The sequence below is a fragment of the Salvelinus fontinalis genome, chromosome 10, assembly GCF_029448725.1.
Source record: "Salvelinus fontinalis isolate EN_2023a chromosome 10, ASM2944872v1, whole genome shotgun sequence".
NCBI lineage: Eukaryota > Metazoa > Chordata > Actinopteri > Salmoniformes > Salmonidae > Salvelinus > Salvelinus fontinalis.
The window spans coordinates 29,226,566-29,239,415 of NC_074674.1; the positions used below are offsets into that span (position 1 = coordinate 29,226,566).

Genomic DNA, 12,850 nt, shown 5'->3' on the forward strand with positions numbered 1-12,850 from the left:
CCATACCTCTCAGGTGGATGCATTATCTTGGCAACAGAGAAATGCTCAATAACACAGATGTAAACAAATTTCTATACAACATTTTAGAGAAATAAGCTTTTTGTGCATATGAAACATTTCTGGGATCTTTTATTTCAGCTTATGAAACATTGGACCAACACGTTGCGTCTATATTTTTGTTCAGTGTAGCATAGGGCTGTTGTGATACTGTAAGTCAGAGGCTGCTTATTCCAACATTGGTGTGAACTGGGCACAAAGAAACCGCTCTCATAAACACATTTCACATCAAAAGCCAGGACGTTACAGAGCACGGTCGCTGCATTGTTATATTTCAGTGTGAAAACTGACTACCTACTGCTAGGACACTACTAACTCTTAAAGAACCACTTCACCGGAAAATAACCTCAGATGTTATCATCAGCATACAACCTTTTACCTGATTACCAACAAAATATTGAATGTATTCATATTTTGTGCACAGCATTTTTTAAACTCGGGCAGTAAAGCTTAAATAACATAAAAACAATCATTGCTTGACAGTCGTTGCGTGTACACAATTGCAGGTAAAGAAAAACATAATGCACATGCACTGTAATGAGCCAAACAAAACTATGACTGATTTGATATCAAAATCAATAAAACTAAAAGTTGTAAAGAACCAGAGCATTCATCAGTTGCGTCAAATATCTTTTTCAGTTTGAAATTTGTATGAATTGACTTAACTATTTCTGATCATTCATATACTGATACAATTCTCATGATCTTGAATACTTCTCAAATAACATTTGAATCATACTTAAGTCAAATCACCTTCCATTCATTGCCCTCATTCACATTTGAATGAACCTCACAAATGACATTTCACCATATCTTATTTATTTTCTACAACACTTTTTTCATATATGAGTACATTTCAACAAAACTTCCAATTGTAACTTAACATATCCTTCATTGCTCCTTGAAACATTTAGTTATCTAAAACAGAAAAAATACATATTAATTTAAAAACAAAGTAACATTAAGGACCCCTTTGGAAACAAGTACTTTAATAAATACTTTTAAGTGCTATCCTTTGGGAATAGAATGTACATGTTTCAGCCCAATTAAATTAAATTCAATGTGGTGGTCCCTGTAATTGCTCTAAAAGGCATATTTCCTCAAGGAAAATCATACAATAACCTTCTACAGAGGCGTAAACATAATGCATGTGCCTTGCGTTTAAGATGAATAACTCTGGAGAAACTTTAAATGTGTAACAGTGTAATCTGCAGGGTTATCATTCAGCAGCTCAGGGCACTCTGATTCTTATGGTAACCGAAGGCTTCAATCACAGGCACAAAAGGCATTCTCAACTATGCTTGTGTACCTGCTCAAACACATTCCTTAAAGACTCATTTGTAAAACAAAAAGGCTGAACAACTGTCTCTGCTACAATGATGCAGGCTAGGGAATTAAATAAGTGCTTAAAGACCGGAGTGATTATTTTCATTGCTCTGAAGGACATGCAAGAGTCAGGATTGAGCTTAATCCTACAAATATTTGCCTAACTAAAGAAGGCGTATAACCTTGACACTGGTTGATCTTTGAAAAATCAAAGAGCATAGCTATTATGCCACGTTCCAAAGTCATTTTAGATAAAAGCCTCTACTAAATGGCATATATTATTATATTATATGATTATTATTAAATTACATGCTAAGTAAAATGATAGGCTATAGGGAATATTTGTGCAGGGTGTTTGTGGGAGTCAGTGTGTCAGTCTTTCTGCTTCAATCCATACATCAATCTCTCTCTCTTTGCCTGTCGGTGAAAGGCACATTGAGGGACCTGTGAACTTTTGAATGTCTGAGCGATGATCCATGGTTCAGAGACTCATCCAGGGTCCCTGTCTCTGACGCAGCGTAGATTCCCCTGGCTGAGGTACCTGGGGTCCCTCCAACAGGACCGCTCCTGCACCTCTATCCTCCGGATCAGCAGGCTCCTCCTGACTTGCATCGGTCTTGATAATCTGAGGAGCCTCCAGGGGCACATCTGATGACGACCCTAGAGCTAACACAGGGAGGCAGATAGAGAGACAGGTTGAGTTAGACTAAAGAAATTATTATAACAGTGAAAGGTTATTACAAATGACTCAAGTAGTTCAGGAAAAAGACAGAGTGTCAACAATCTTCGTCTGAAATAGTCTTACCTGTTTGATTCTCTGGCAAACCAGAGGGCTCGTTCAGGGAACCAATCACATCTGGTGTTTCCAGCTCCACTACAAAAACAAACAGCCATTACAACTGTAGTAGAGACAGAATGCAAGAATATAATGTAAACAGCAACTATGCTTAACAAAAAAACAGTACGGTAACATTCATAGCATGATGTTACACAAAACATAAAAATAACCTGTCATCATAATCCACAACTACTCTTCAAGTAGGCCTACAAATCCACAACAACAGCGTGTTTTTTTAATCTTACCTTTATTTAACTAGAAGTGTGCCCAAACTAGTAATTTAACACACTGTGAGACGAGTCCGTATAAATTAAATCAAGATCAGTTGATTTAATATACTGTTGTGTATATCTTGTGTATACACCAATTCACACATTCTCATTGATCTTTCTATAAACTAGGGTACCAGTTTCCTACACCGGACAACTTTTTACAGCTGTTAATAAGTCATTGATAATAGTCTGACATTTTTTTTCTTCATGTCATTACGTTAAGATATCGTTAGGATCCCCCCTTATATTCAATAAAAATCACAAATTGATTTAAAACTTAACATTTAACACACATTATCATTGTTGGTGTCTTGAGAGATTTGTCCAAAATCGTGTGACATAAAAGATAACTTTTCTGTCCTTGCATTTATGCCAGTGTAAGTTGTCGTTATATCATATATTAAGCATTAATCAGTTAAATTAGACATTGAACTTGAACCCTGTAAGAATCCTGGATCTAGCTGTTGGGACAGTTTTTTGTATAGCGATATCAGAAATGCAGTGTAACTACGTAACATTTCGTCTCCTTATGTTACGGGGGGAAACAGTTTTCATGAACACACAAATCCAAAACGATGTACGCAATTGCAAAATCGATTGCTTATAAATAGATACTGTCATTAACGTGGTTCTTCAATAATTATGCACAATACTTGTTGGATGCATATTTGGTGTCCCCAGCTGATTAGTTACACCATTACATTTTCACACAATATCATCTGATCCAGGAAGGAATTTTTCAAGTGACAGTCAAGTGATGAACGGCTGTTGTGATAGCGCATGTGACACAACAACAGCCCAAGTGCTGGAAAAAAGGTGTTCGCAAGGAATGTCCAGAATATTTTGGTGTCTCATGCATTACGCCGGTGAAGACAGTTGCCTGGATCCACTTTGGATTTAATATCCCTAGCGAATTGATGTTGATCATCTGTTGTGGTCTGCTTGATTTACAGCAGGGTCTCATTAGATTTAACAGAAAAAGCATCAAGATAATGAGTTAATGTTTTCATACAGTATGTATTGGACACCGAGTCTACTGTGGTCAACTGTATAGGATAGACTATTGAGCAACACCCAACGCTATTCCTATGAATTATTCTGGATATAATGAAAACAAATTACGTGGACTTATTCACAACATGATCTGGTAATAAAATAACATGACAAGTACATTTTGTTTTCCATGTTACACCTGCAATGTTAAACAATAAACGGGGCTTGAAGTAGCTTACTAGAATTTAGAGCTCAGAGATTCAAGTACTGGTAAAGGCCTACCTTGAGCATCAGACATTTCCTCAATTTGGTGCTTGAAAAGTCCTTGTAATTACTGTAGCCAATTTATAATTTCTCCTCCTCCCTTATAATTATCCGCAATTACATTTTTTATCCATTTTTGTGAGAGATGTGTCCACTTTCATTTGTTTCCCGCCATTTCAATTGAAGGGTGCTGCGCTACTCTTTTTGTGGTAAAACCACTTGCGGTTATTATGATGAGGACAACATCTAATGTTGGCTTTCCATACAAATGTTTCCATTAAAAAGGGAACCTTGTTTTTGTTCACTTGTTCATTATAAAACAGCGATGGTGAGATTCAAATGGTGAGATTAACGCTACCGCTATTCATGGATTTATAATGTGTGCCTGCGCATAGCCGCAGAAAGTAGCACCCCCTGAGAAAATCCGAAAAATAAATATCTCTATATATTTTAGAAAAAAAATGTTTTCCCACAAAAGTAGTGCACTGGGCCTTTAATAGTCCTGTATTAGCGACCAATATAGCCTTCTGCAGCGTGTGCGAACCCCCTCACCGCCAAACTACTTCCCGTGGCTGCGTCAGCCACATAGGCTAAAAAGAAATTGCCATGCATTCAATCTATTTAGTCAGGCAATGTTCACATTATTCTCACATATTTTAGAATGTAGTAATAAATTAAATATCTATGTTGTTGTATAGGTGGAGTTATGGGCCAATTTCCATATATTCACTTTTATTCCTCTAAGCACATGTGGAACTGCATGAAAATCCTTTTTATTTTAGTTTCACACCAATTTGAAATTTCGATCCCAATGTCATACATTGGCCCCATTATTTATAGAAAGACCCTAATACCCTCACCTTTCTTTATTTCTGATGCTTGTTGTCTAGGTTCTTCCAACTGCTCAGCCACACGATCATTATCTTTCTGAGGCATTTGAGCTAAAACACATTCAGATTAACCATGTTATGTCTGTTTTACACAATGGGTTTGATGCGGGTTGTAGAGTAGAACTAACTCACTCTGTGAGAAGGACATGCGCTTCCGAGCCTCTTCTCTTCTACGCCGCAGGCGAGTCGTGTCTCCCATCATAACCTACGGACATGATAAACAAAACAAAACACAGTTTAAGTTTTTGAGGATCAGTTCCAAGCAGATATTTTAATGTAAGATTAGATGTACTGTATGGATGGGGAACATCCTATTAGTGGAGAAAATGAGACAGCATCTTACCCTGACCTGCTCAGGAGGCCAAAGTCCCCCCCATATAAACTGTAGGTATCCGAAGAGCACAATGACACTGAGGAAGGCAAAGTTGCTGGCCACGCCAATCACTGCAGACGTCAATGGGAAATTGTACAGGAGGTATCTATTAAGACAAAGGGTTCAGAGAAAGGAGAAAGGGAAAGATGGATGGAGAATAGGATGAAAACAAAAGAACGGAATACACAACAGTCAGAAAACGAATGGCATTCTATGTATTCGGCTTATTGGCATCAAATAATCTGGATTTGAAACCGAAATAATTTATACGATCGGGAGGTCTATACCTGACACCAGTGAAGAAAGCATGGATCCTGAGCTGAGCTGAATAGATTTGCACCCGCCGAGACTGGATCTCAATGACCGCACCAACAGTGGGTTGATACTGTAGTAAGAAAAATATTTGAAGCTTATTACCTAAAAAAGACTAGTATGACTTTGTCAGTCTTGCAGAACTGAACAAATGCCAGACTAGGTGGTCTGGCTTGCAAGATTATTAAAACTCATTCTCACTTTGAAACAGGACATTTTACTCAGGTTGTATTTGTTTGGACTGCTTCTAAATAAATTAGTTATATCCAAGTACATTTAATTGAAATCACATGAACATCAAATGCTGCTGAAAGGGAAGTATGCTTGGTAAATCGAATTACTTCAGATAAAAATGAAATGATTCAGATAACATGCAAATGATGATCACAAGATCACGACAATCTGACTCATTGAGCAGGCCCAGTGCAGAGAGCGTGACAGGACTAAGTGCAAGCTCTGTGGGAGAGGAAAATTGATTTGATAAGTACAGGCAACCACAAATAACACTTACAGAATTGGCCTTGTAGTCTGAGAAGAGCTCAACCTCAACGAGCTGCTTCTGCTCCGTCATCCCAGTCAGCAGGAGAGGAGAGAACAGTAGAGTATTCAATGTCTGGAGGAGACCAGATCGGTAGTGCAGCATAGCCTGGTAGAGAAAATAAATCAGTCACCGTCAGAGGGCCACACAATCATCAAATAACAAAAATGTCCATGTTTAATTCTAACATTGTAAAGTAATAGAGGAAATATTATGTTCGAGGAAACTCAAGGAATCAAATCAAAGTGTATTGGTTACGTACACAGTTTAGCAGACGTAATAGCGGGTGCAGGGAAATGCTTGTGTTATTGCTCGTAACAGTGATAGCCAAAATGTCAAACACGTACACAAATAATAATCAAAAACTAGAAACAAGAAATCTTAAACGTCAGAACGAATCCAGTTAACAACCCAAATAACACTATCAGTAATCCAAATGCAATCTATGCGTATATATACCAAGAATGGTATGCACAGCAGTAGATATATTATAGTGAGCTATGTCGAGAATCCAGGTATGTGCCACATGGCACAAACTGGCACTGAAATGTTTGGAGAGGCTCAGAAGAGAAATTGGTGTAGTAGGAGGCCAAACAGAATCAACATAGCACTTTATCACTCACAGAGCGCGCCACAGCTGCAACTGTCTGGCCGTCCTTGGTGTAGCAAGACATCTTAATCATGAACATGCCAAGATGTTCGTTGACTGGCGACTCAGGCATTTCCAACTCTAAAGAGATTCGATATGGCTGACCATAAATCATAACCTAGGAAAGACAATGAGGGGTAGAATACTGTAAGAGAGACAGTGAGCATACCTGCCTACAGCGATAATTTCTTTGCATATTGAAATTATATTAGCATCTAGCTCAGGATAGAGGGGGTGAGGAAAATAATGGTTAATATGTGAAGAGCATACCTGGTCTTTGCCATTCTTTAGCAGCGAGATGTTAGCCATGGGGAAAGAGCAGAGGACTGAATTGGAGGCATCACAATCAGTACTAGAACAAACAGTGGTCAGGAAAAAAAGTGTGACATGTTATGGGCCTCCACTTTTTACCTTGTCATGGTACTAATAGCTCAAAACAAAAATCAGGTGCAACAGCATATGAGTATTTTGTTAAGTGTAGCTAAATGCTCATGCAAAAGCAATTATATATTTTTAAATAAACCATTCAAAAGGTGAGTGAAAAGAGAGTAAAGAGTGGATTTAACTTCAGTTTGAAGACAAAAAGGCACAAAACAAACTTTCAATGATGTCTCTCGGTACCTGTAGTGGTAGTGCACTGGTGTAGAAAAGCTGACGGTGGGCATATAGGAGTAGTAGAAGCTGCCATAGAGGAAGATGGCCACCCAGACGAGCAGCACTAGAACGCAGGAGAGGATGGCAGCCTGCAGTAGAGTCCTGCGGGCTCTGAGGAGAGTTACCCCTAACACATCCTGCAGCCACAGGAAAACTGGTCCCGTTACACCACCCATGGTGACTGACCTAGCACTGACTCTGGTCCTGGTTCCACACCACTCCCTGAAATCTCACTGCCCTATTCCTGTGGCTCCTGCCAAATGCCACTCTCTCTCTCTGCTTACTTGGGAAAAAAAATCTTTTCTTTTGAGGGCTATGGCTCCCTGTTAATTGGAGGAGGCCCACTTAACAATTCCAACATTGGCCTGCTCATCCTTTAGAAAACCCCTTGCGGAATAATATATATATATATTTGTCACATCCCCTTAATATGACATTAATTACTTAGCTAATTAACGTTTTCCTTGTCTACTGCAGGTCATATCAAAAAATGAGCTTTTGACTGGGCCTTTAATATTTCTGTAGCAAGCTGTAAAATAGAAGAGAAAAGCATTGAGACTTTAATACAGATGAATACTGAATACAAAGGCACCATTCAAATCTACATCACTCACAAGAAACTATTTCTAGTGTCTCAAACAATGAGTTTTAAGAGTTTTTTCTTTACTGCCAACGGAAACGTAAGAGAATAATTAGAGATACGTATGTCAGAGTAATATGTAAAAGCTTCAAGGACTTAATCTATCAATGACAAAAAAAAGGAGTACAGCCTCCTCACGTTAGTTAGTTATTCTGCTGGCCAGAGCCATTTTACCTTTATAATAACGTTAATGGAAGGCTCATCTGCCGCTAGCTAGCTAAAACATTGAGGATGACAACAACATTTCAAAATGACGATGAATGCCATTGCTAGTTACCCATATATTTCAACAGAATGTCATTTGAGCTGAGATTCAGTTGACATATAACTACCTTTATAGTAAAACACCTGCAAGGTAGCAAGCTAACGTTAGCTGACTAGCTAGCTACATGCTAACAACTGGCTAACTCGCCCAAGACAAGTGCTGCAAGTGCTTGGCTAGAATGCATCCAAAATTGCAACACTCCTCATACTCACCTTTTCGTCTATAGTAAAGCTGCAGCACTATACATTAACAATTAACATGCACGTAATTGTGATCATTAAAATTGAAAAGTCTTACAATATTTATGGACATACACAATTATATTTACTCTATCTAGCTAGCTACTTCCTAAAGGGAAAAAACTAAAGGAAAAACTGCAACTACGATACGGACGACAGGACAAACTTCAAGAGCAAAGCAACGCGTTCATAAGTAAGGGTGCACATAGAGGTTGATGTTGAGAAGAACATGATGTCAAACCTCCATCTGTAACCATGAAAGGTTTTATCTATGGAGATTGGTGTAGACATTTCAAATAAGATAGATAGCATAGATTAGAAAAGGGAAAATGATATGGTCAAAACCATAGCCTATTGCTTCCTATTGTGGAAATAAATTATTATTAATTTGTTCATAATTACTCAAAATGATTCAACTGAATTTCCCATTATGATAAGAGATTTTATCCATGTCATTATCATGTCATTGTCTTTTTTCACTCATTCTCTCCAGTTTAAATCAAGATGTCTGGAGAGAGACTGTACATTAGAGGGCATGATGGGGGAAGGGAGAGAGAGTGGAGACGAGAGGGGGCAAGTGATGGGCAGTAATGGTTTGCGGGACTACAAAGATACTGTATCTTGCCAAGGTGGGAGAAACCATTGAGGGCAGTATGATGACAGAATGTAAAAGACAAGGAGCTAGAGACTGCAGCAGTTCCCATGGCAACAGAGGAGAGAGGGAGGGGGGTAACTGATGCAAATAATAAAAATAATTTAAATTCCAACAGTGCATATCAAAGATAGTGAACATTGTATCTTGCCTTTGGCCACAAAACATAAAACTGCATGCTCATATTTTGTTATGACAATTATTTATTTTGTGAGATTCCATATCTACCTAATTACCCTCTATTTTCATGTAAAGATGGTATGATCCAGCTCTCAGAAGAAAAACGATTCCAATGTAGCCTTCCTCCCTTTGCCTGGAAGGTTCCACTCACTGCAGAGGGGGTTCTTATGCATCTACCAGGAGTCTGATGTTCATTGTAGCAGAATTGCAGTGCACTGGACTGTACAGAACAGTGTAGCATACACTGTCTATGAGGGGTGGGGTTCAGCTACACTAAAATCACAAACACAGGCAGATAGAGGGTGAGCGAGCGAGAGGGAGAGAAGAGGGAGAGAAAACACCTGAAGAGGAATACAACAAGGGTAAGGGAGAAGATGAGAAGGAGCTGATGAATGGAAGGAATATTAAGAGGGGAGAGAGAGGACCAGAATAGTAGAAATAGACTCCTATATGGACTGGTCTTGTTGCTTCTCTCCCTTTTTCCGGTTATCCACTTCTTCTCACACTTCTTGTCCATTCATTATTTATTTTCTGTTGAACCTTTACTGTATGCTGTCACTTCATCTTGATTTGTATTAAGCAGGCAGTGGTTTGCTTTATATCCCTTGCATATTTGATGTTGAGGTGATTTGATGATATTCACACACATTGGGTGTATCTGTGTGTGCTGAGGCAAGTGTATATCTGTGCATTTGTCCCAGTTCTTTGGTTGCTTCAGCCATTCAAATAGTGTGCTCCCATCAAACGAGGTCCCATAAAAAGCTGACCATATCCAATAGATTTACAAAATGTGTCTTTATCATCGTATTAGCCTGACGTAAAACTATTCGTTTTCAGCAAGTTTTTTTTCCTGTACCTTCTACAAGCTCTAGAGATTTATGTCTGCCATTGAAGATCATAATGCGGTCTGCTTGAACACATAAGAGACATACTGATGATGGAATTTATTAGAATGTAACCACTTTTATGTTCTTCATAGATTAGTTAGAGTGGCATGGTATGGTGGAGAAAATCATACCTGGCCTACTTCTCTTCTAGCCAGTGCATAAAAACATTTTAACTAACAAGCTGACTATCTGTAAGAAGGCAAATAAATTGTTCATATAATCAATGTATACAGTATAAATGGTCCTATAGCTTAAAGATGTTTTTATATCAAGGTGAGATATAGTTTTTCTTGGGCAGAGAGCTTTTAACAAGTAGTAAATTACACCATTGGTCCCTAGAGATAGAGACAGACAGAGGAGGGGAAGGAGGAGAGCAGAGGAAGATTGAAGTGAATGAGCAAAAAAAAAATAAGTGTGTCAAATTTAGGAGGGAGTGGAATTGGATGCAGTCAGTGATTCATAAAAATGTACACTGAGTATACCAAACATTAGGTGTTCCTAATATTGAGTTGCTGGCCCCATGTTGACAACAATGCCTTCCAGAGTTGTGCCAAGCTGGCTGGATTACCTTTGAGTGGTGGACCATTCTTGATACACACAGGAAACTGTTGAGCGTGAAAAACTCAGCAGCGTTGCAGTTCTTGACAAAAAACTGGTGCATCTGGCACTGACTACCATACCTCATTGAAATGCACTTAGATTTTGTCTCGTGCCCATTCATCCTTTAAATGGCACACATACACAATCTATGTAGTAATTGTCTCAAGGCTTAAAAATCCTTCTTTAACATGTCTTCTCCCGTTCATCTACACTGATTGAAGTGGATGCAACAAGTGATATCAATAACGGATCATACTGTAGCTTTCACCTGGATTCACCTGGTCAGTTTATGTCATGAAAAGAGCAGGTGTTCTTAATGTTTATATACTCAGTGTATATTTTCATTAATAAGAATCCATACAAATGTAAGTTACCTAGAATGAATACAGTGAAATTGTTTAATGTCATGCAATACAGCACGCTGTACATCTGCCTTTCCAGCTGTCAGTGTTAGGTGTCTTTTTTTCTAAAACAAAATGATTGAATGTGTTAGTGTGACTCATGCGCCATATGTTTTATTGGCGCTCTTGACAGGATGAAAGGAGACACCCCAGTGAACAGCACCATGAGTGTCGGCCAAGCCAGGAAGCTGGTGGAGCAATTGAAGATTGAAGCCAGTTTCTGCAGGATCAAGGTAAGCCTTGCCAGAGGCATCATGTCTATTGAAACGTTGCACGCGCCTTGGTAAGTCTCCACTAAATATCCACACCCTCATGTCCAGTCTTGATTCCTACTACTTGCCATCCTCAGGTATCAAAGGCAGCTGCAGACCTGATGGCATACTGTGATGCCCACGCCATTGAGGACCCCCTTATCACCCCTGTGCCCACCTCAGAGAACCCATTCAGGGAGAAGAAGTTCTTCTGTGCACTCCTTTGAGACAAACCACAGGATGGTTGGGGAAAAACACTGTCCAGATAGAACATAATGTACACTGAGTATACCAAACATTAGGAACATCTTCCTAATATTGAGTTGCACGCACCCGCCCCCTGCACTCAGAACAGCCTTATTTCATCAGGGCATGGACTCTACAAGGTGTCGAAAGCATTCTCCACAGATGCTGGCCCATGACTACAATGCTTTCCAGAGTTGTCAAGTTGGTTAGATGTCCTTCGGCTGGTGGACCACTCTTAATACACACGGGAAACTGTTGAGCGTGAAAAACCCAACAGCGTTGCAGTTCTTGACACAAACTGGTGTGCATGGCACCTACTACCATACCATGTTCAAAAGCACTTTTTGTCTTGCCCTTTCACCTTCTAAATGGCATACATACACAATCTATGTCTCAATTCTCTCTTTAACCGGTCTCGTCCCCTTCCATCTACACACTGATTGAAGTGGATTTAACAAGTGACATCAACAAGGGATCATAGCTTTCACCTGGTCAGTCTGTCACGGAAAGAGCAGGTGTTCTTAATGTTTTGTATACTCAGTGTATGTACATGCATTCACCACATACACAAAGCTAAATATAACTTATTCATGTAGCCTGCTTTATCTTATGAAAGGCTGCAGATGTACATATTCTCCTAAGTAAAATCAAGACGAATTCAACCAAAATGTACATCTAATGTAGATCTACATAAACCCTTAAAATATATTTGGAGTTATGCGTATACATACCTAAAACACATTGAAGCTTATAGAATCATGAACTGTAGCACAACATAAAAGTGGATATACATACAATATGTAAAACAGCTCATAGTCCTAGCTCATTTTTCAAATAGATGGAGACGGGTGACAACTACACATGAATTGTAATTATTTGGAACTTTTAATACACACTAGTCATTGCCTAATCTGAGTTTGTTAAAAAAATATATATTTGTGTGTGATGTCTTGAAAGTCCCGTATGTCACTTGAAGCTGTTGCAGAAATGTGCGTGAGGTGTAGGCGCCACTGTGGACCAGGTCAGTAAAGAGGACAAGTCAATACACACTAATCCAAATAATTCCACTGGCGCTGTATGTACAGGAGGTGGTCAGCCGCCTTAACAAGATCAGTGGTCTACAATGACGGGTTTCCAATAACAATGATCAATATTGTTTTGATAAATAAGTGGTTTAATTTGTCAAGTGGATGTCTAAGGCTATATGACATTAACAAAAATAAGCAGTACATTTAATAAATACATAACAGGAATTTGTATGGCATTCTTTGAGACCAGTTTTTCTGGTTGCTTATCTGATCAAGTTCAGAAATGTTATTACTA

General features: G+C 38.9%; 2 protein-coding genes across 5 annotated transcripts; one reads left to right on the forward strand and one right to left on the reverse strand.

Annotated features, from left to right (window-relative positions):
• Positions 1–111: 111 nt before the first annotated feature.
• Positions 112–8,484, reverse strand: LOC129863954 (seipin-like). Of its 4 annotated transcripts, none has more exons than XM_055936424.1 (11): positions 8,284–8,484; positions 7,134–7,695; positions 6,783–6,864; positions 6,487–6,630; positions 5,837–5,971; positions 5,301–5,398; positions 4,990–5,119; positions 4,773–4,845; positions 4,611–4,691; positions 2,189–2,257; positions 112–2,049 (listed from the first exon to the last, which is right to left on the reverse strand). In XM_055936424.1, exons 2-11 carry the CDS (start codon positions 7,340–7,342, stop codon positions 1,865–1,867), a joined length of 1,206 nt encoding a protein of 401 aa, XP_055792399.1. In that variant the 5' UTR covers positions 7,343–7,695; positions 8,284–8,484; the 3' UTR covers positions 112–1,864. The 4 variants fall into 4 exon arrangements, with proteins under 4 accessions (XP_055792399.1, XP_055792398.1, XP_055792402.1 ...); XM_055936423.1 differs by having other exon boundaries at positions 4,984–5,119; XM_055936426.1 differs by having other exon boundaries at positions 1,886–2,049; positions 2,189–2,282; positions 4,984–5,119.
• A 784-nt stretch (positions 8,485–9,268) lies between these two features.
• LOC129863956 (guanine nucleotide-binding protein G(I)/G(S)/G(O) subunit gamma-3) lies at positions 9,269–12,780 on the forward strand. The gene is made up of 3 exons (XM_055936429.1): positions 9,269–9,504; positions 11,164–11,263; positions 11,380–12,780. The coding sequence occupies exons 2-3, from the start codon at positions 11,165–11,167 to the stop codon at positions 11,506–11,508; spliced, it is 228 nt and encodes a 75-aa protein (XP_055792404.1). The 5' UTR covers positions 9,269–9,504; position 11,164; the 3' UTR covers positions 11,509–12,780.
• The last annotated feature ends 70 nt before the right edge of the window (positions 12,781–12,850 follow it).

Bases quoted from the DNA above. Each gene is read 5' to 3' on its own strand.
- LOC129863954 (XM_055936423.1), bottom strand. From the start codon at position 7,342: ATGGGTGGTGTAACGGGACCAGTTTTCCTGTGGCTGCAGGATGTGTTA. The intron at 5,399-5,836 runs GTAAGTGTTATT...TTCTTACTACAG, and splicing joins CAGACTACAAGGCCAATTCT to TATCAACCCACTGTTGGTGC. The intron at 2,050-2,188 runs GTAAGACTATTT...TCCCTGTGTTAG, and splicing joins TTTGCCAGAGAATCAAACAG to CTCTAGGGTCGTCATCAGAT.
- LOC129863956 (XM_055936429.1), top strand. From the start codon at position 11,165: ATGAAAGGAGACACCCCAGTGAACAGCACCATGAGTGTCGGCCAAGCC. The intron at 11,264-11,379 runs GTAAGCCTTGCC...TGCCATCCTCAG, and splicing joins CCAGTTTCTGCAGGATCAAG to GTATCAAAGGCAGCTGCAGA.